Source organism: Megalops cyprinoides, chromosome 2 (assembly GCF_013368585.1).
Source record: "Megalops cyprinoides isolate fMegCyp1 chromosome 2, fMegCyp1.pri, whole genome shotgun sequence".
In the NCBI taxonomy this organism is placed as follows: Eukaryota; Metazoa; Chordata; class Actinopteri; order Elopiformes; family Megalopidae; genus Megalops; species Megalops cyprinoides.
The window spans coordinates 46,288,133-46,311,820 of NC_050584.1; the positions used below are offsets into that span (position 1 = coordinate 46,288,133).

Genomic DNA, 23,688 nt, shown 5'->3' on the forward strand with positions numbered 1-23,688 from the left:
CCAGCTTTGTCCTTAGATGGGGTGGACACTCACTTTTTTTTCTGAAAACCCACAATATTTTTGCTGCATATTCCATCAGACATTGGGAAAGTCATATTTATGTCAATGTCAATTTCAGCTTCATCTTCTGTGACCATGTTCCAACCTTGTTAGGTTTATATAGGCTTCAGTATGAGCGTTCAGTTAGGGGGCAGGGCAACGTTAGGGGGCAGGCCTAATTGATGTGATGGTCATTTTTGTTCACTTGTCTGCACTCAGTAAGTATGTAGATACCTTTTAAAATTAAGTTAATGTCATGGAATTGTCAGTTTGTTTGGCAGAATTAATGTCATACATATTATTAAAATGTTGGAAATAAGGGTGGCCATCAGGCAATCGTGTGCCAACCACATAAAGAGATGTTTTGAAAATGTTAATAGTTGCCAAAACATGTAACTGTTTTCGCCACACCATAAATTAGGTTGGAGTGATAAAACTAATAGCTACATGGACACACCCACACTTAGCCACAAAATGCCCAGGTGTCCCAATAATTTTGGACCCTAGTGTATGTTAGATATAAGACGATTTTAGTACCCAAGTGTGTTGTGTGTGTTGCTCCTAGTTGTTTGTGCTCCATGTGTTAAGATTGCACTGCAATTGAAACCTGAAAATCTGTATTGCCTCACTTCCTGACTCATTTCACGCATTGACGCTTCAGGGAAGACGTTTTTCCCTAGCAGCTTGTTCTTGGATGTCATTCAATGTCATTTAATGGCAAGACTGTGGCCATTAAGTGGTCATATGAAGTAACTGGAAAATCTATTTTTGGTGAGCAAATTGCTCTCCATTGTCTGCACGTTTTTTAAAACTTGTCATGTCATGACTTGCTCATCAAAAATGGGAAATGCTGAATCAAGTTATGACAATAATTTCCCACATCACCACTTAGCTTACAGCAGCAGCTCAAAGCTACCTTACCTCAGCAACACTCAGCAGGACAGCTGGACTCTGAAGCAGCATTCTCAGTCACAAAGGTCATTTTTCATACAAATTACATAATATCAAATTATTGATTTTTAAAGCACTCTTTGTGCTTTTTTCCCCTTTATTCAATCCTATTTTGGAATCAGCATTTGTACATTAGGCTTCTCTCCTCTGGACACTTCTCACAATTACTCAGGAGCCTCTCAGGAACCTCAGATTATACATTTTCACCATGCACTGAGTGGTCCTTTAAGAAAGTGACTTCTTATTAATTACCTCAGCAAAACAAGTTCCTGTATGTAGTTCTCATCGCCAAAACATTATGCCAATAGAGTTTAAAAAATAACCTATGCTATGCTCTCCTACCCTGTACATGTTGTAGTGGAAACTGTAGGCTACCAATGGGATTACAATCTATCCCTTGATGGCACTTCATGCAGAGGAGGAGAGGAACAACATATTTTGGGAAAGGTAAACCAGTCGAGATGCAGAGATATAGTTGTTGAAACTGGATGGATCACATTGTCAGGGAGGTCTGTAAGTGAAAATTTGCTTTAGTTCAGATGGGAGAACAGATGGTATCTAGCTAAAGTATGTGGTGAAGAACTGTTGGATTCCTTGGATGTTTGACATGAAGATTTGCCATTTCAGTGACTAGTGCTTCGGAAGAAGGTATGCATGTGTAAATGGGGTGTCATTTATTTTCTGTCTTTCATGCCTTCTGACTGCTGGCAATCTGTCATTGCATTTGGCATCCACATACAAATATCATCAATTCAGCTGTCCTAAAGCTTGAGGACTGCAGTACGTCGCCATAAATGTTGAGTTTGCATTACATTTCACCTGCAGATGGCAGCATTGTGCAAATTTTCCTTGTCACAGTGACCACAACATAACATGTCATACTTTGGGCTCTGACATTTGTTCTTGTCTGACCACAAAGAACCCCAAATATTAAACATGCTGGCTGATAACTGATAACTGAAATCTTAAGAAATTGTATTTTAATCCACCATAAACATCTACTGTATTGATGTCTGTGGTATTTAGTGTCCTGTTGCAGACAAGTAAGTTTTAAATGAGGATGAATGAGAATACAACATAAATTAATCTATGGTATGAGCTTGTGATAGGAAAGTGAAGTTTCATAAATCTCACACGGGGTGGAGTGGAGCATATCCTATCATTCTCTGATGTGTTTCAGCTAATCAAATACTGTTTTCTTCATGGCCAAATTCTATGATGCAATTGTGTGCCACTGAACATATTAGCTCTACCCATTTAAGGGTTCATGAGGCCTCAGTCTACCATCACTAATACAAATGTTTGCTACCATGTATGCCTTTCACTCAAATTAGGATTATGTTATATGTTACTTTTTAATAGGAATGGTTTTACTGTTGAAGACAGTGATTGAGAAATATAAACTTTAACTCAACAAATGCTGAGTCCAGATGTAATTATGAGACAAAAGGAATGCTTTCAGATATCCTTTTTAAAGGATTCAATCTAAGAATCCTTCTCTAAGAGAGAAGATACAGTAGGTCACATGGAAACATTCCATGTTTTCCCTCTAGATGTCTCCCAAGCATCAAAGAGGCAATCATTGCTTAAATTGCTAACTTCAGCTTGAAGAAGTCTATTTCAAGAAAACAATGTGTTGTTATGCAGTATGTTTTCTAATTGTAAAGCCCCTCCTCCAAAATAATACATCAGGAATAATGTGAATATAAACTGTGGGCATCCGTTACATGACAGACAGAGACCAATGCCTTCCTTCCACTTTTATGTTGTATTTAAATAATTGTAAAACTGGAATGTAGCTAATGTAAATGATAAAATTATTATTGTAATTATATTTGTGAAAATGTCTTTGTTTTTTGGGACTTTCCTGCTATCAATCTATTAATCCAGAATCCTTTCCAGTAGCTTCTGCACCACACAGTGCAGCAGAGAAACTTTCCATGGCATCATTAAATCACAAAAAGTGTAAATGGAGAGCTATTTATTTGATGCGGGTTTTTCAATCTGTTTAAATAGACATTTCCCAGAAGCTTCCATTTTAAATCTGTTTGGCGATTTAAAAACACAAACAGCACGCAAAGCCTTCACCCAGTGAAGTCTGGAAAGTCCTGTCCTCGACTTATTAAAATCGCCTGCAGCTATCTTGCAGTAGAATGGTAGATCTGCTGGGGTCTGAAAACTCTTCTGTTAATCTCCAAAATAAGGCTTGCATTGCCTTGTTTTAAACACAAGACATTCCTACACAGTCTCTATAGCAACAAGAATATGCAAGTGCACGCTGGGTCATTCACAATTAAAGCACACAATCAAAAAGCAGGAACAGTTCAAAAAAGATTAAACGAAGGGCCATTGATAACATGGATACTAACAAGAAAGGGCTCAAGATGTACTGTACGTGGATAGAATCTTAAACACTGTAGCAAAAAAAAAAAAAATCTGAGTAAACAAAATCTTCAGGAGCGAGGAAGAGAATGATCTTCCAAAACATTAGAATGGAAAGGTTCCCATGGAAACTCTCTCTGTAGGCACCATTAGGAGTCCAGACAGCAGGCCCAGTTAGCCAGACTCAGACACTCTCAATGTCTGTCAGGCCTTATTAGACAGAGAGCTGCTTAATTGACATCTGGTCCAAAGATGACACTTTTTCATTTGTAACAACCCTTGTTGAGTTCAAAAACATCCATGATTCATCACATAAGCTGCAAGACTGGCACACTGATGTTTTATTTTGTATTTATGTTGCAAATTAGATCAGCACTGATTAAATTATGCTATTATTTAATGTCATATTTGGAGGGTTTAGCTGATGGTAAATTAATGGGATATGTTGTGGTCGGCATCTGCATTGTTGAAGAGCCCTGTCACAAACATAAGAAATATTTCTACTAATTATGGGGTCAGTTTCACTGAGCAGAAGAACAACGTTACCCAGCCAACAAAGCCAACAAAGTACAAGATTTTCTAGGCTAAAATGCATAGTTTTTAACGAGTATAAAATTATGTTAAACAAATAAATTAATGCTGATCAAAACTATGAAAATATTTAGAAGTATTTAAATGTGTTGCAAAAAGGGAATCATGTTTCAGCTTAGACACTGTAGGTATCTAGCTATGAGAGTGTTTTGTAATTAGTTTTGGAAATGGAAAGAATGTATGTATGTAGTATTTGCGACTGTAAGGAAAGAACGGTGTATGTAGTATTTGCGACTGTAAGGAAAGAACGGTGTATGTAGTATTTGCAACTGTAAGGAAACACAACTGAGTGACATGAGAGGAGTATCTGAGTGAGCATAGAGGATGAACGTACAGTAGAGGGCATTAGCTAGACCTCCAAGACATTCTAAAGCCACTTTCATCACCTGAAGGCTGTTGTAATCCCAATTTACCCCTCCAGTGTGTTCTCTCTGGACAAAAGGTCCAAACATCTTCCCAACCACTAGAAACTTATTGTAATCAAATGTTAGTTCCACTTAGCCCAGTTGCATTTATATGTAGACTTTAATTATTTATGCGCTTTTTTGATTGAATGAATGCTTGTGTTTGGATGGTGAGGGTGGGTTGGTAGGATACATTATAATTACAATGATCACAACAGATTGATAGCTATCATTTTGTTTGATGTGATGCAAGCCTGATATGTATAGGATGCGTTTAAAAAGACAACAGAATGCATATTAAGTTCAAATTAAATGGATTATTCAGAACAATTACATCTTAAAAGACTTAAAAGTCCTTGATATAATAGCTTCATTAATATTCATAACCATGATAATAATACACTTTTTGTCAGGTCAGTGCCACCATACAAATCGTGACTAGCGCTACATTATGTTCCTTTTTAAAATTCTCTTCTTCATGTAATGGTACACACCATGGTGCTGGCTGTTGCCTAGTATTGGAAGGCAACAGCTAGTTGCTAACAGCTAAATAATCTAAATAAATGAGTTTGTAAGATATAATCCCATTCACATTTTTGCTGTTCAGAGGTTTTTAAGGATGTGTATGAATTATCAATGGCCAATATAAAATGTTTTCTTCCTTAGCAGTATTTGCCTGTAATTTCTTGTGTAAGCATTGACAAAAGAGAACAAAAAATATTTTATTATGTGGGAGACAAAATGAATAGAATTATCTAGGCAAGCTGTAAATCCTTCTTGTGCACAATGTCTTCTCTGTTAATTAATAGTTGTGTTGTGGATGTCTGCCATGCCCTGTGACCTGTATTTCACTGACTAGAAGCCAACTGAAGGGCAAAGTAGTAGATTTCATGTAGCATCCATTTTTTTACATAGTGAGTCAAACAAGCAAGTGAAAATCACATTTAGGAAGCTGGGTTGTTGGGTGTTTCACTTTGAATTGTAGTGTACTACAATCTTTTGTACTCTGTGACCTAGATCTACACCTAAAAAAGGGCACTTCTTTTATGCTTGGATTATTTTAGGAATAAAAGGAAATCCAAGGAGCTGCGCTAACCAGGAGATAGCTCTGGAACTTCCTACTAAATGTTATCTCATATCGAACTATTTAATGTAGAAAACTCATGTTTGCATTGACTCACTTCCTTTTCAGAAATGCCCAAGTAATTACAACTAACAGAAAAGCTCTGATTTGCCTGAGTGTGAGTGCCCTGGTGTTCAACCAGCATAAGACTCCAGGGTCTTTGTGCACTCCCACTTCTCAGAAATGCCTCATTGAGAGGAAATACATACTACTGATGTTTTGCCAGTGTTTGATGTCGCTCTTATGAATGAACAAATCAGCACCAGTTTCACAAAAGTCACTTCAGCCACTTTTAACATGAAGCAATGATTTTATTCTTACTCTTATTCTTACTCTTTCTCTTAAACTCCCTTAACTCCCTTATACAGGCTGACTTAATGAACTACTTACAGACACATTCTTGTTTAGCCATTCTTCTTATAGTTGTCATTTAAGGATCAAAACTAGTAGTGCTTTCTGTAGACTTCTGTAAACCATTCATGAGTAAACCATTCTGGTCCATTTGATGGTGCTTCAGGTCACGCCTGAGTCTTTCCATCCAGCCTTCACAAATAAGACTTATAGTGCAGCTAAAGCTGACTATGACATTTTTCTTTGCCTTTCATAAGGCAGGAAATGCAAGTGGGATGTGAAGTTTGGTGGGCCATTTGGTGGTATCCTAAAAAGAAAAGGGAAGCTCTTCCTGCAACAGAACTCAGCAGGAGGAAGCGATGCGTTCAGGCTTATGGTCGCAGCAACACTTGAGTTTGTCCATGAGTGAGTCTTGTGCAGATGGGGTCAAGTGCTGTCCATTGTGTTTGGGGAGAGGTCAAAGCCAAGCAGCTCTGCTCTTATGTCAGTGTTGATTTGCTATGTTGCAGACGCTCCATTTTAAGAATTCCATCCATCATTTTGCCAAAGGCATTAGATAAAGTATTAGAGAATTAGATGCAGTTTGTACCCATACTTTGTTGGTTATTCTGGATGAAAACGTAATGATGAAAAGCAAACTTGTTAGCTGCTATATCCCTGAGTGGCTGAGAATGTCTGGTTTCACCTCATGGCTCTTCAGACAGGTTGGCCAAGTGTTTTTAGGTAGGCACTTTGAAGGTTGTTCTCACTTTTTGTATTATCTTTTCATTTCGCATTGCACACTGGAGTCAGGATGGGTGGCAGGCAGTATGATATGGGACAGCACCAGGATCCACACAACTGGGCAGGAGTGTGGCGTAGTGGTAAGGAGCAGGGTTTGTAACCAAAAGGTTGCTGGTTTGTTTCTCTGATCGGGCGCTTCTGCTGTACCCTTGAGCAAGGTACTTAACCCCAGATTGCCTCAGTAAATATCCAACTGTATAAATGAGTAACATGTAAAGCTGTAACCTATGTGCGTTGCTCTTGTTAAGAACACTTGCTAAATGACAATAATGTAATGTAATGAGTTACACTTAAGCATCCCCGTTACTGTCCCAGTAACAGGTTCTACCTTACATCTGTTGTCTTTTTATGGTGGCCTGGGCTGTGAGGCAAGGCATTTTTCTGCAGGAGAGTAGACACAGGCCACTGCTGCAGTGAAGATGGCTCAAACTGTGTTTCCTCATGACATTCCAGCAGATTCCCAGACCACACCGATCCTGGTTTTTTTGCCTTTTGACTGATGCTGTTAAGTTTATTATGACAGGTCCTCTGCAAGGCAACATACAGATATTTTGGTGTGTGGGTCATCGTTAAGGTACTTCCTGTTCTGGTGTCTTCATTGTTCAGGCACAATGCACACTCTGCTACCTTTTCTGAGTTATAACGGGATGGCATGAGTACTTCCCCCGCTGCAACTCTTTTTGATCACCATTTTTCACTGATTTTGCCCCCATGATAGATGCAAACTTTGTGGTTGCTCATTAAGTTTGTTAAGGTTTTGAGCTTGTGAACCCTGTGGCATTGGGAGATTTTAAAGAGCGTCAGTATCAGACCCTCCCATCAGAAAATATCACATGCTAACGACAAGTCTATGAAGGCCACTCCAGATTTAAGTTGTTTCCCAAAGCTCAGGAATGTTGGCGTTGATTGCAAGGCCTTGGTCAGTGAAGCTTCTGCCATCTCTGAAGCCTGTGCGCATTTGGAAGGGATTTTGTTTTGATCCTCATCAATATCTTCACACTGCCGGGAAAGGCACAGGCCTTGTGCTGACACATTGTTATTCTGTTGCGCAAGGCATCTCTTGGGGACAAGGCAGCCAAAAGTTCATGGCGGAGTATATCTAACATAATTTTATAGGCCCTGCAAATGAAACTGTCCATCTCTTTTTTTTAAAAAAAAATTGCACAAGAGTATATGTATTTAAAACGCAGGAAGACACAGAATTCTCCATATAGAGTGTTTTCCTTTTCTGAAAGAGAAGACAGGAGTGGTAAGTCAGGCAAACTGTAGAATCCTTTTAACTGGCCAAATGGTTGGATACTTAAAACATCTCTGCCAGTGAAAAAGACAACAGCTTGAAATGTACAAGTATACCGAGTACTACACAGAGTAGTGTTTAAGCAGAAATTGTGTTGCCAAAAGTGTTTACTTATTGTTGCATCTTTTTGACTAAGGACAGATATGTCATGGGGAGGCTGAAGTGCAATAGACATTTAATGAGTCTGACATTTTCCTCTTGGCAATGTCTCATCTTATCTTCTTATTGCATGAAATCTATCCTCTGTATCTTTGCTGCATCAATCCTTCTATCCTGTTGAAGTTTTCATTGGATGTTGCCCAACCATTCTGGCCCCCCATAGCTATGTGGTCCTGTGGAAATCCCCCCAGCTGGATGACCTTATTTGGCATGCAGGCAGTGTCCATGGAGACTAGAGTAACTGGGTATAATTACAGAAACAAACATGCTCATCTTTCACCCACACAAATTCACTTTCATTGCCACATTCTTCTCACACGGACCAGAGCAGCTAGAAAAGTCTTGGTCCTAGCTGGATAGTAGACTGGGGTGTTTCTTTGTTTTTCTTCAACTCTTAGAATTTCAAAGAAAACAAGAAAACTTTTGAGTGAAGTAGCCAACACTGAGGCTAGTTAATGATATTTTATTCAGATTAATCTTGACGAAAAGTACAGAAAACAGAACCAAAACTATTTCTATCAAGAATATTATGTTTGCAACATTGTGGTGAGTTCATGCACAGGAAACTGGTTGAAGAGATGACCAGATAAAAGACCAGATAAAATAAAAGAATCCTGGCTGAAAGGTTACATGGTGCAACACCAACAGTCAGAGGCAAAGAATTTCAACATGTGAAAATAACGTGGGCACTTCAGGGAGTTTCAGCGGACAATTCCTTGACCATAGAGACAAAACTGATTGCACATGCACAGAGCTGCATCAGAGTGAATTCCAACCCTATCACTGATGGTGTATTTGAAGTAAGAAATCCTCATTTTGTTTTTACATGGTGAATAACTTACTTAACCAGAGTATGGTTTATAGTAGGTTTAAACCTTATGTACCATGCTGTTGCTGTAATGTTATACATGATGATCTGTCCAAACAAATAAAAACCTCTATTCAAACCAGCAGTGCAAGTGTGTTGACATTAAAAAATTTTGCTGACACTGACGGCAATATTACTTCGATTATTCCTGAGTCAAAGCCAAAGAACTACCGGACATTCCTTATGAAACTGGAGACCCACGGGTCAGCTGACATCTGCTTCACCAGGGGGTTAGTTCCACAAATATCTGGTGTTGTTTCAGGGGTGATTTAACAAACAGCTAAAAAACTAAAACAGCTTGTGTCTGTCCTTTCAAAAACCTGGATTTGGTCCTTGAGGAACTCTGGCCAGGAAATGCCATATGTAAAAAATATCACCACTCAGCACAAATTGTTGCTTCTGACTTTAGATGTCCATGTACTACAGAACATCCTCCCTTGTTCTGGTCTGTATCGCCAGGAGCCAGAGGTTACGAAAGTTTAAGAGCTCCTGCTCGTGCTCAAGATCTTCCTCAGAAGGCTTTCAATCTGAAATGGGCAGCATAAACAGCAAGTAAAGGAAATGTATTATTCTTTTTGACAGATATATTATCTCTGGAGAGCTCACATTGTACAGCTCACTCTTTGTACCACACAGGGTTAGAGGTCAACATCAACATCCCTGATCCATGAGGCCCTCCCAATAATCTCTCACATAAACAGTCATAAAATACTACAAGCTAATGCTCAGCCAGCCGATGTATGAGGAACCTCTTTCTCACGTTTCTGGCTTATCTTTATAACCCTGTGTACCAGTAGATTTAGCTGGTATTAATTTCACAATGAGCACATGCTAATGGGAAAGTACCAATGAAACCTACCCAAACTTAACAGCAGTGATGCTGAAATGAGTACTCTCCCGATCGCAGATGCAAGAACAAGGCAGACCCTGTATTGTGTTAGAAACACCTGCCTTGTAGACCAGTATTTTAGGTACATCTTTAGTTATACCTCAACCGATGCCTGATCATAGCACAGTTGAGTAGGTGGTTTCCTGAGCAACACAAAGCAGAAAGGACCTTAACTCCCCTGAGCTACGCACTGCATTGGCTTACAGTTCATGGTCTTACCTCATCTTCTGAACTGAGTCACACGATAGTCACACGGTTTTAGTGAGAAGAGCGGGCTCGACACCCAACAAACTGTGAACCCCCTGTTAATACTATTATTACTGAACAACAGTTTTCTCCATCAGATCTAAAAGCTATGTTTGTTAAAAAGTGCTATGTAAAAACAGCAAAAAATATTTACAGAATTATCCTGTGTCTGTTTTAATTAGTTAGAAACGGAGGCTTAGTCTGTTTCCTCAGCATCTTAGCACCAGTGCTGAGTTTATACATCAGGCCCTGGATCAATACCTTTTAATTATGATGTTGTGTAAATCTAAGCAGCAGGGAGACTACAACTGACCTTGTGAGTATTTAACTGCATTTAGCGCAAGAGCTCTTTTCATCTGACTCAACTTGCTGACTTTCACAGGTCAACTTATATTATATAACATCAACTAAATGAGGAAACAGGGATAGATGGCCTGGCAGCGGGTCTCCCACAGCACCCCATCCCTGCAAAACCACAATGCTCCATTTGCACCTTTCTCCCACTGCTTACAGAAAAAAACCCTCTTCTCACATAGGGTGACATCTGTCTTGTTGCCATGACTACTGTCTATTCTGGAAGCAAGAAAAGTACATGGAAAAAGCAGAGGAAAAAAGAAACATTGCACAATGCACTTGAATAAGCACTTTTTATACACTTCATTATCCCACTAACAAGCTCTAAATTCTACTCCCATTGTTGTGCAGGCACATTTAAAGTAATTTTGGCATTATATATAATGAGACAAAAAAGCAAAAATAAGGAAATAGCTACAAATAGAGTACAAATAGTTTTATTCCCTAGATGTTAATGTTGCCAACATCAAATGACCTATTCGGGTATTTTGTGATCTATTGATATTTGTTCAATAGATTGCATGGCTTATTCCTATTACAATTTTATTTGTGAACGTGACTTCAAAGAAATCAGCTCATACTGAAAGATCAATATTTCACACATGATCATTTTACAGCTTCAACCTTTCCAAACATTTCATCTGAATGCCCCCCCCTCCCCCCCCTCATTTTGAATGATTGTAATGTGTAGAGGAAGGGGGAGCTTCCTCCCTAGTGGCACACGCAGGCACATGGTGCTTTCTTTACAGAAGGCACTCTCTGGGAAGTGAAAGTGAAAGTGCACACTCCATCGCACATGCAGTCAGTGACTCACAGTGGAAACATAGTGAGGGTATAGAAATTCCCCTGGTTTCCCCTCACGACCCTGAATCTCCCAGCTGTGCTTTCCAGCATTACGAGTACCCTAAAATACACTTTTGATGTTCTTCTGCTCAAAATATACTTTCCTCGATTAATTTTTAAAAATAAATATTTATTTAGAAAAAATCTGTAAAATAAAATAAAAAAAAAAAAACAGACAGCTTATCACAACATTCTATTTCAGTACACAAACATGAAAAATATTTTCCAACATTCCAAAAATTTAGTGAAAATAGAAGTTATGGACATAACATTAAACTACTTCTGTACAATGATATTTACAATGTTCCGTCTAGATAAAATCACACATTTGAAACAAAAATGTACCAAACTGGCCCTATCAGATTTAAAGTTGATGCAAACAGTATAGGATTAATCAGTGAAGATCACTTGATTCGGTAATCAAAGGAATGTCAAGGGATTACAGTGACTGTTTCATTGCCATCAGTTATTTAACCAGTAGTATCCATCGGCTGGGATCTTCTAGGCTTATTACTGTCTCACTCTCAGAGTATTACAGCACTGTATACATCTTTCCCATCCTTTTCAGATTCCTGATTTAAGAATGACCTATTAGGGTAGAAATAGAAATAAAGTTCTAATCTATGTCCTAATCGACCATTTAATGTACATTATAAGCAAGAAATTGCACAATTAATTCAGTTGCTGGCTTAAAGCTGTTCCAGCATTCTTTCAATATGCGTTTGCTTGGTAAAAGTACATTTAAGATAGCTAAGCATCTTTTATCATGGCTAACATCAGCTTCTACCATAAAACAACAGTCTCTTGAAAGAAATTACATTCACCTTTCCTGTGCTAATGCTGACCTTAGTGGTTTGAGTGAAAGCTGCCCAGAACCAGAGGAGCTGAAGATAGGGGAAAGGGCTTTATCCTGTGCATTTGACAGTCACTGCAGTCTTTCAGTATTTATCTACAGGAGTTGTCCGACAAAGCCGACCTGAACATATATAGTCTTTAATGCGTGTCCAACGCAGCCTGGCGAACAACCAGTACAAATAGTAACAAACCGCGCTGTCCCTCTGCAGATGTCCACTGAAATGAAACCGTCAACACTGATGTAATACCAACTGTAATACCAACATCAGCTTGGGAGAATCAGTCCTTTGTGCTCTCCTGTGGCCTCCCCATCATCAGTCATTCCTCCATGTTAGCTTTGTTGGTATCCACAATGACATCCGTGAGTGAATCCACAATGACATCCGTGAGTGGCTGTTTATACAGTGCTGGGATTGCACTTGGCCAGCTCGTACGATCCCCTTTTCCTGGCCTGGTTCAGGTAGTGGACAACCAGGCCGGTTACAGTCGCCGTCATCACCAGGCCTCCCAGGCCAATGACAGGTATGACAAAGTTATTCCAGCTGGGTGGAGGGCTGGACTGCCTCTCTAAATGTGGCAAGAAAAAAAAAACAATTAGGATCATACGGTAAGCACAATGTTCCCACAAGATAAAAGTGGGAAAAAATTTCCCAAAACACAGTTCAGCTAGCACTGGTTAAATCTTATGCCTCTGTAGAGATGGTCTATTCTGGAAGATTCCATCCACTACTTCTCCCCTGCCTCTTCTTTGGGTCTCACGCTGCCTGCCTCTCCTGTTTCCAAGCCTCTGCCTGGGGCCTCCAGCTTTGTCCCTCCGAGCCCCCCCCCCACGCCTTTCCATCTCACTCACCCAGTACACTGATAGTGAAGATTTCCGTCTCGTAACCCAGGTCATTGGTGACATTGACCTGGTACTCGCCCGCATCGCTGGGCGTGAGGTTCACCAGGAGGAAGTTGCCGTCGGCGGAGTAAATCTCTGTGCCATTGCCCAGTTTAAGGATGACGGCGGGAGGGGGGAAGCTCACGGTCTTACAGCAAATGGTGACGTTCTGACCCTCCTGCACATACGGGGAGGGGAGCACCTGGACTGTGGTGTTCCTGGGGGGCCCTGGGAGCAGGGGGATTACAGGGGAACATAGTCAACCAAAAGGCAAAGACAGCCGAAGCTTTTGACTACCACATTACAAATTACATAATGATTGTACTACATACAGTACCAGTCAAAAGTTTGGACACACCTGATTAAGATAATGTGAATAAGCATTCAAAGATATTTTTATCTAAAGACTTATTCTTAAATGCCTGAAATTTGTTTCCTAGACAAATACATATAGTGAAGTCGATGCCTATGTATGAATTTCTTTCCAAAAAAATTAGTTTTAAAAAATATCTTTGGCTTCTTTGAAGAATGTAAAATAAAAGATTGCATTGCATATTTCCATTTGTGTTATTTCATAGTTTAAATATCTTTACTATTATTCTAAAATGTGGAAAACAGCAAAAAACCCTTCTGTGAGTAGGTGTGGCCAAACCTTTCATTGATACTGCGTGATAGTGCAGTAATAATGATCGTGGGCAGAAGGTCTGCAGTTTTACAGTACACCCCACAGTGTTTGGTGTTTAGTGATTTACTGTATTGAGCAAAGGGAATACCCCAGTATGGGTCAGGTAAAACTGTCCCTCTGTTCTATTGCTACTTCATTAGCAGTCATGTGAAAATATGCAGATGACATACTCAAAAAGAGAAGAACAGCAATCCTGTGATAGCCTGACAAACATACAACTGTTGAAATCAAAAGGGGAAGTGAGAGCACGGGTTGTGTCTGTGGGCAGCATAACACAGACTTCATTGAATAAAGATTTACAAAACAGGTTTACTGAGGTCAGAGGAAATGTCACTATCGCAGTGCGTGACAGAGAGCGGCATGTGACCGGGCACCGGGACTTACCTTTGACAATCACCTGGGCGCTGGCTCCCTGGCTCCCATGTTCGTTGATGGCTTCGCACTCGTACAGGCCGGAGTCGGCCAGCTGGATGGAGGGCAGGGTGATGGAGGTGGAGGAGTCGGAGCTGGACTGCAGCTCTGTCCTCTGGTCCTCAGACACTCTGCGCAGGGCCACGCGGCCTGCTGGCACCATATCAGAGTGGCAAGAAATGGTCACACTGTCCCCCTCCTTCAGCACAGAGGCGGGACTCACCACAATGGTCGTGTCCCTGGGGGCATCTGAAGAACGAGAACAAGGCTATTAGGGTTCAGTTTCTGAAACCTCACAGGTAAAAAAAAACAACATTACGCACACTGTCACTCTCCTACAGCCCCAGCATATAAACCTTGGTAACTCACACTGAAGAGTCATGGTGGTCACAGCCGACCTCTGTCTCCTGCTCACGGGGACGCCCTCCATTTTCAAAGTGGCCCTGCAGGTGATCTGCCTGCCCTGGTCACCCGCCGTGGGTGTGAAGGACAGCACGGAGGTCATGTTCTGCAGCGCGTTGTCAAAGGAGCCTTCCTCGGTGAGCAGCACCTTGTCCTCCTGGACCAGCCACTGGATCTGCAGGAGGCTGGCGGGGAACACGTCCTGGACGGTACAGAGCAGGACGGACTCCTCGCCCTCCCGGAGGGCCGCGCCGCTCTCGATGACAGGATCTGCGGGAAAGGCTGAGACAGGGGACAGAAATCACAGTCATAAGCAAGACAGCTTGAGATTTCCAATGGGTGTGATGTCTGCATTCTACTTTTCCCCTTTCAAAAACTCAATAACACTGTTGTTACACATCGTTTTAACATAACAAATTTTATGTGCCATAGTGCTTTAGCTGCACAAAGCTGTTGCATAACTTTTGTCTGGAACGGTTGCACTGTCACATGTTTTGAAAAGCTAAGCAAAGTTTTGTCCAGGGAATAGGGAGTGTTGCCAACTCCAGTCAGGAGGAAGTCCTCTTAATTTATCTTCCAGGCAATTTTTGAAGTGCGAGGCAAAGAACGCCAGAGAAAAGACTCTTAGAGGGCAGCTGCTGCTATATGGCCTGTGATCACTGCAATACACACGCTGTCCCTCCACTTCAGAAGGGTACAGAATTCTTCGGTGACCTCAGAGTGTTTGCACTCCCTAAATCTGTCACATGTCGTGGGGGTGGAAGCCGCATCATTAAGTGATCTATTCAGCTCTGAGTTCATATGCAGTAAAGAGGAAGCGTGTTATCTGGCGCTCCTCTGTAAAGGTCGTGCTGGCAGACGCTCGCACTGACATCCACGCTTCCTCACCCCAAGCCTGCCTTCCTGAAATAATTCAAAGCTAACAATACACAAGAGCACAAAGCCACGGTGAAGCCGGTCATCTGGGCTACCGACTAAACTTTACCCAAACTACAACAAACGACAGAAAAATTTGTGAATTATGGGATAGTTATATACTGCCCGGGATCATTTCTCTTGTTAGCTGATATACTACAGCTAGTTATCTATTCCTAGCAAATGCTCCTGTCATATTTCCACTTGGTAAAGGAAATCTCGTTTTATGTATATACTTACAGAACACCTTTATTTCGGTGTGCTTGACTTTGCGGACCGAACCACACTTGACTTCGCAGGTGTAGGCTCTCTCATCGCCCAGTTCTACCGGGCTGAAGAAGAGCTTTGAGGTGGAGCCCTGGGTCTCAGCATGGTTGTGGACGGGCCCATCAAGGAGGGTCTTCCAGAAGAAGGCCGGGTTGGAGCAGTCTGTGGCACTGCAGGCCAAGACCAGGCTGGATCCCCTCTCTGCTGTGATCATACCCTCTCCTGGCTTAATCACCACCTCAAGTGGATGCACTGAAAGAGCAAAGGGAAAAGACCAGTTAGAACACACAAGTTATTATCACTATTATTGCAATGTTCTTAATTTCTGGTTCTCTGTGATGATTGCAGAGAGAGCGCCGTGTTCTGTTAGAGCTCTTAAAACTTCCTCTTCTCCACTTACCCCCGGCAAAGTGTGTGAAACACAAGCTCACAATAATTAAAGCTGTAATCAACATTACAGTGCTTCTAGAAGCCTGGAGCGCGAGAGCTAAATTATCGACGTGTTAGGCACTTCAGAGCATCAGCCTGTGTGCCACTCGACTCAGACTCTTTTATACAGTGAAGTGGGCACTGTGATTTCCACACAGCTCTGCCAGTATGTCCCCTGGGGGACCTGGGGTTTCTTCTTCACAAAATCAAATTCCCCTTTTCTTACTGCTGCCTTGGGTGTTGGTTCTCAGCTTACCCCGACCAGTGTTCATAAACAGTCATGAGAGGACACAAAAAATTATGTCGTATTTTAGCACAATGTGAAAAATTATCATTCTCACCTGCAACCGAGACCTGGGCGCTGGCTCTCTGGCTCCCATACTCGTTGACAGCCTCACACTCATACAGGCCGGAGTCAGCCAGCTGGATGGAGGGCAGGGTGATGGAGGTGGAGGAGTTGGAGCTGGACTGCAGCTCTGTCCTCTGGTCCTCAGACACTCTGCGCAGGGCCACGCGGCCTGCTGGCACCATATCAGAGTGGCAAGAAATGGTCACGTTGTCCCCTTCCTTGAGCCCACTGGTGGGGCTCACTACAATGGTCGTGTCCCTGGGTGGAGCTGCCAGAGAAAAAATTGGAATTCATTAATCAAGACCACAAAAAGAGAAAGAGATGTTTTAGTAACTGTGTCTATGTTTCACATTACTCATTATTTTGAATTATATATAATTGAAAATTACATACAAACACACAAATTATATGGGCTCGCAGTCTATGGAGCAACAACAAACAATGTACTTCCCCATCATCACATGATCAGTCTAACAGCAAGCTCATCAAACATACAAGGCCAGGAAGGAACTCAGTTGTTAAAGTTATCATCACTAACCTTGGACAATGACATTGACTGTGGCTGAAAGGTCTCCCAGCACGTTCCTTGTCTGGCACTCATACTCGCCGCTGTGGAACGTTGTAGCATTATGAATGACGAGGGTCTTGTTGTAACCAACCGCCTCAGACTGTCCTTGTTTCCTCCACAAGGTCACTGGTCGTGGATTTCCTTCTGCGCTACACGTCAGCTGGAAACTCGTTCCCATTTTCACAGTGACTGCCTCTGATATTTTAATATCTCTGGGTGCATCTGCAGAAGTGACAGCAAAAATTATGATTTGCTTTCACAGATTTTAATCCGGATAAAAACAGGTAGGCAGAGTAACACTACTTAATACAACCACTTCTTACTATTCATGCAGAGTGCATTAGCATACATCAAGTGGACTTTCAAAGAATGCACAATAACTATAATAGCGTGTAATAACTTACACTGCACGTTGAGGGAAGCAAGAGTTTCTTTTATCTTCTGGTCCTCGGGCACTCCTTCAAAACTATGACTGGCTCTACAAGTAATGGTCTTGCCATTATCCTCTGATGTTGGTGTGAAAGTGTATCTGGAAGAAACAGTTGAAATGTCCACTCTCCCCTCGTCTGTGTGAACAACCGTGTTCCCCTGTAGCCACTCAATCTCCAGGTACTCCGAAGGGTAGACGTCAGGCACCTTGCATGTAAGAACATTTTCTTGACCCACTAGCATGTGATCATTCCCAGATATGACAGGATCACTTGGGAAAGCTGAAATGATAAATATTCGATATTTTACAGCTATGAAAAATAAAAATAATTTTATATATTCTACAAAAAAAACCACGCCACATGTCTGTTACAGACATTTATGCGCAGGTTGGAAAACTGCTTGTGTATACTTAGCAATTATCTAAAACGGTTCATGATTATTTTTTCTTGCATCAGATCCGAGGATATTTGGCTCGTCCTAATGCATTTTTAAATGAGCATAGCGTCAAAAGTTTTAAGTAAATGAAAATAAAAGCAGAGAGAACTCACAGTACACGCGCACGGAGGTATGCTGTGATTTCAGTTCACTCCCGCAGCGGACTTTGCACACAACCAAGTTCTCATGCGCTCTAGTTACACGGTCGAAGGTGAGGAGCGATTGCGAGCCCACTGTCTGAATCTTCCCCATCAGAGGCTTGTCTTCTAAAGAGGTCCACACAAAGGTAGGGTCTTCGGAGCAGCCCTTTACGCTACAGCTCAGCGTCTGGCTATCGCCAGCTCTGAACACCGGATCCCGTGGCATCAGTTCCACATTAAGCGACAGCGCTGATTAAAGAAAGGAGTGTTTAAGTTACTTTACAGACGTTAAGCTGCTTTTTAATACGTACACGTATGAGCACATAAAGTTTCTATTTTATATTGTGGATAGATTTTGTGAAACGTTTTCAGATTCTTTGCCAAAAGTATTGTAATTGTATGATTTGCACCTGACCAATATGCAAAAATCCAAAAACCATGCAAAATACAGTAAGTTTAATAAATAAATAAGATAAATAAGCAGATAAATGCCATAAAGTAAAATACTATACCGTAAGCTAAAAATATTTAATTTAAGAGAGTATTTCATAATAATAATAATAATAATAATAATAACAGCATTTTATTCCGTACCGCTAACAATTAAAGCATGACTTACCTGCCACTGGTAGCAACAAAACCATTACCATAGTGAACGCCATTGTTTAAAAGTTAACTATGAAATACTTTGGAAAATTATCGATGGTAAATTTATTAAAATGTAAAAAGATGAGTCTCTGCCTCTGTCAGCCAGATGGTCTTCAGTGTAATGCTGGGGCCCAAACTGTGGTAAAGGATTTATAGCTTGGATGTGAGGGGGTTCCAATGGGACAGAAAAAATGCCCTCATTGAAAATACCAAATACGTCACGCATGAATTCCCCTACTCCCGGCCCCCGGGAAAAGTTTGTCTTAACGACTTATGCGTGAGGATCTCTGTGTGAGCGATAGTGAGAAAATTGCGCCCTCTTCAGTAACAGTTTTCGCAAACTGACACAGACTAATTATGAACACGCGTTCCAACGACAATACGTGTTGCTTCACAAACGCTCAACAGCTGTCCTCATTAACTAAAGAACAGACATCTGAATAAACATGTGAACGACTCCGAGGATACTCTTTAATCCATGACAGGACACAGTTGAAAGTTCCTGACAATATGACGCTCTGTTGAAAGGGTTTTGGGGGAAAAAAAGGCTGTAAAACTCAAACCGTTTAATGCCGTAGGTTTGTAGAGGGCGATAGGCCACATCAGAGGAGTCTGCATACATATCCTTCGGCCACATGATTCAGATGCATAATCCAATAGGGCAGACCAATTTTGTCATTACAAAAAATAAAAATAAATACAATAAATCAAGGTGGGCTGTTGGGTCCTTAAACTTTGCACACATGTGCCTCATACAATAACACACATTTTAAAATTTACACATAAGAGAAAATAACATCAAAGCTTTTACTGATTTGCGCAGAATTTGGTGCACGTACATGTTTGCACATCATGTTTACATCTGTAAAACCATGGCTGCTACACTTTGTAAGTCAACCAATCAATTTGAAGCATTTATTATATTGTGGAATTATGAGTAAACCATGTCTTAATTTGACAAAACATGACAAATTTGTTGTCTCCATACCAAATGTTATGGCAAGTACACACACAGTACAGATTCAATATTGGATTTCAGAATTATTTATTTACAGTTACCTTTTGTAAAATAAGCATTCCACACATGTAGGCTACATCATGCCATTTGTGAGAGACAGGCAACTCATGACACCTGTAACACTAGTAATGCCTGCAAATGACAATTTTAACAGAAACTTATGGCACGCAAACCTTTGATGCAGTAGATACAACTTTCCTTGCATTTGAAGTATGAGGTTTGCGATTGATACGGTTCTAGTAGTACTTATGGCTTGGAGTCCAATGAAGGGCTCACAATAGGCCATGGGCTGAGATTGTTGGCCATCCATCTGGACATCATTAACATCATTAATTTCAGCAGAAAGATTTTCACTATGACCAACAGGGAAAAATAAGATGAAGTTTAGGCATCAGGTGTTTTGTTTTTTTACACACATGAAGGGTCAGCCATTACTCAGCGTTGTATACATCCCTCCTCAGAGGGTAGTGGGGCCAAGTCTGTGAAGACATGGCTGTTGCACACACTGTACCACCTCGGTTAGGATGAGCCGCATGCATGGTGAGAGAGGGCACCTGCGTGTGTCAGATGGAAATGCCTCCAGTGTGCGGCAGTGGGAGAGTCTCCATCCCACTCAGCCTTACACAACACAATAACACAGAGCCTGCCGGGGCAGACTGATACAGCAGAAGCTCAGGGCACAATCCTGTGAAGAAGCTATACCGAGAACTCCGTTTGTAGAAACCATGTGGGAGAGGGGAGTCCTAACTGCTTCAAATCAATGCTGAACTACAAGCCCTTGACGGGACAACCACAAACGATTAGTCTTTCCTTCCTCCACCTCTAGAGCACCCTAAACACCCAAACTGCAAGACAGACATTTTGTTACTCTTTGCTCCTCCTTCATTCCAACACTGCGGCTGTTCTCTGCTCATCGCGGTCATGCTGGAATAACTGAATAAACCTGACGTGTTTCACACCAGAAGATGTTTAAAGAGCCCCGGTGTGGAATATCAATCAGCTTCCACAGAGGGAGATCATATGAGATGGGATGAGGGCCCTCCACAGTGGGTTGAAAGATTACCTCAGATTATTCCAGATAACAGCTTGGTGAAGAGGGCGTGAGTGCCACTGGAGAGGTAAAAACCTGCACATTATTTTCAGAGCGCATTGTGGCTCAACATCAAAGATCAGCACAACACTTTCTTTTGATGAGCTGACCCACATACCGCCGCAATCTGGAACTGGGAACCAACGGAGAATTCACTCTGTATTCTGAATCTCTGCAGGGGCTGGATTCCAGACTGCAGTATGCTTATTCCAGTATAAAAATGTGCGCAATGCAATATGGATCAGCTGTTATGTCACCATGTCACCTTTAGATATTTTAAAGGAAATATTCAGTGCAGCATCAGATATTCAGTGCAGCATCAGAGGCCTGGGCGTTCTTATCAAGCCACTCCACCTACGTGCTTGTCCAGGGTCCAGTATCATTGCCTTTTGGCTGCTGCCACTACCTCTTGGCTTTGGCTGGCCCTGATATTTTAAACACAGGATAGATTGAAAGACAGGAAATAAAGTAAACAGGAGAGAGAAAAGGCTGGGGTGCTCTCCAGGACAAGCTGAAGAAACCGCTATCAGGGTCAAGCCACTTCTCTGACCCACAGCTGCACCTAGAGCTTCACTCACCACAAACCACTTGCCAACAACTCCCTCTGTCTGGTCTGAAAGATGTATCAGCACTATGGGCCATTAAGTCCTTTGTCTAATTATGTATTATCTAGCAAAATACTGTTAATGAAACATGTTAAGAATGTAGAAAATGACTGTATTTGTGTATGACCGCTGGAGTGGTTCACTGAAGTAAAAATTTGCCACATTCCTGCTGTTGGTTGAGATGCCATTTGGCACAGTGAAGTAGACAGGAATAACAATTAAACCTAGAATACAATCCAAAACAATCTCTCACTCACTCTCTGTCTGCAAGCGAGACCTTAGATTTAGAATAACCTGAGATTTAGAAATTCCTTTGACTTACATGACTCGTCAGTAAGCCCATTACCTGAAACCATATGTTTTAGAAGAAACGGCTTGGTTGCGTCATGGTTTGCGTTTTGAAAGCAAAACGGAAGCCAACAGGGACTGGTGGCGAGAGGTGATTTCAATCTCCCTTTCTCCTGGCCATGTTCCAACAGAGGACAATTTGGTACTGAAACAGATTGTTGTTCAGGCTTTTAAATGGATTTTTGGAATTTTCCATAGAAGGATTGTTTACACAATATTTCCCAGTACAATAAATCTATAAACCAGCCATTTACTGAAAGAGTCAGATAAGATTTTCTATCATTCATATGTTTGTTTTCATTGATTTTAGATACGTTGAAAAATAACCCATGGCCACTATGAAACATGGTGTTTTTATGTTTTGGGGTTGTTTGGCATAAATGGGTCATGGAGCCCATGGTAAGACAGAGGGAGTAATAAACTATAACATGTACTAAAACTACCCTCTTCCAGGAATCTGAAATCTAGATTGTTACATTCCATGTAAGTATTGTATTGGCAGGTGTGCTCCGATGTTTGTTCTGTCTGTCTCAGAGAATACACATCCAAATGTCTAATGAAATAGCTAACTTAGCACAAGTCAATGCTCTCAGCTGATCATTTCAAACAGACCAGAATGCAACTCAAAAAGCAGTTCACACAAGAGGGAACCAAAGAATCTGATGAACGCAGGGTAATTCTTCCAAAATGAATGTATTGTAATCCCCACTCCGATGAGGCAGAACCTCATAAAACTCCACAGGAAGTAATCCATGCCAGAGGAGGATTTACAAAATGCCAACTACAGGGGGGTGAATAAATGTGACCCTCAAGCTTTCTAGAATGATATGTATCATTTGAAAACAAAATGACTTTGCTCTGTTCAGTGATATTAAGTATAAAAGTATATTTTCATTAAACAGAAAACCGAATATTTATTTTTTCCTTTAAAGCATTTTTTGTGTTCCTTATTAATCTGAGGAATGGAAAAAGTATGGAGGGCACTGTATATCCACTTGTACCATGTATAAAATTACTTCAAATATGAAATTCTCTGGAGATTAAATATTTGGGATTGTGCCCAAGTCGCTCTCTCTTTGGCTTCCCTTCCAAAACTTAAGACATGATTGCCTAAACTTCCTGGAACTCTCCAAACCCTTGATAACGGCTGATCTTATATGTCATATCTCTTTGTATATCTAGAATAAAACTTTTAGTTTTAGTTTAGTACTTCCTGTAATTTCAAAACTTTGCCCCTCCTTTCCTCCCTCTCTTGCTCTGAAATGATAGACCCATTATGAAGATTCATTTGCAAATCTGAAATATAACAGTAAATCAGAGTAGTGGCCTGTGTTCACAATCATGTAGAAGACACCATGTATGAACCTTACCAGCTATTCTCACTGTATGGTGTGTCTTTAAATCTAAAGAAAGTGTATGGGTCCCAGTGAGGGACAGAAATCACGTTAGTTTGGTTTTCTGCAACAGGTGAGCTCCTCCAGAACTGCTCTCCTATGACTTCAAGATTTGTTTGTTTTCAATCCATATTGGAACAGAAATCTTATTTGAATCCACACTGCAAACCACCCTGTTCTTCAATTTTAGACTACTCGCTCTCCTTGGAGTATGTTTCTATTTTCAGGTAGCATGATTGTTGAGGAAAGGGTGTTCATTCTGAGATAGCAGATATCATCGGTATAGACATACAAGGTTATTTTCAGCTCATACAGTGGAATATTTGGGGCATATGGGGCCCAAACGGCTGAAACTGAAAATGTGTCTGTATGTCAAGATGATGACCTAACTGTAAAGAGATACCTGCTCTTTATCATTTCTCTTTCCAGTGAGTACAATAGAACGTAAAATTAATCAAATAAAATTCCATGCTTATAATGTGTTACTTATAATGGTTTACTGTGCTCAGAAGAACGCACATGACACATGACACATGA

At 41.0% G+C, this 23,688-nt stretch overlaps 1 protein-coding gene across 1 annotated transcript; it reads right to left on the reverse strand.

Annotated features, from left to right (window-relative positions):
* Positions 1 to 11,589: 11,589 nt before the first annotated feature.
* Positions 11,590 to 18,792, reverse strand: vcam1b (vascular cell adhesion molecule 1b). The gene is made up of 10 exons (XM_036521834.1): positions 18,668 to 18,792; positions 18,022 to 18,297; positions 17,446 to 17,751; positions 17,012 to 17,263; positions 16,466 to 16,741; positions 15,669 to 15,947; positions 14,481 to 14,795; positions 14,085 to 14,360; positions 12,986 to 13,243; positions 11,590 to 12,702 (listed from the first exon to the last, which is right to left on the reverse strand). Exons 1-10 carry the CDS (start codon positions 18,708 to 18,710, stop codon positions 12,533 to 12,535), a joined length of 2,451 nt encoding a protein of 816 aa, XP_036377727.1. The 5' UTR covers positions 18,711 to 18,792; the 3' UTR covers positions 11,590 to 12,532.
* Between the last annotated feature and the right edge of the window lie 4,896 nt (positions 18,793 to 23,688).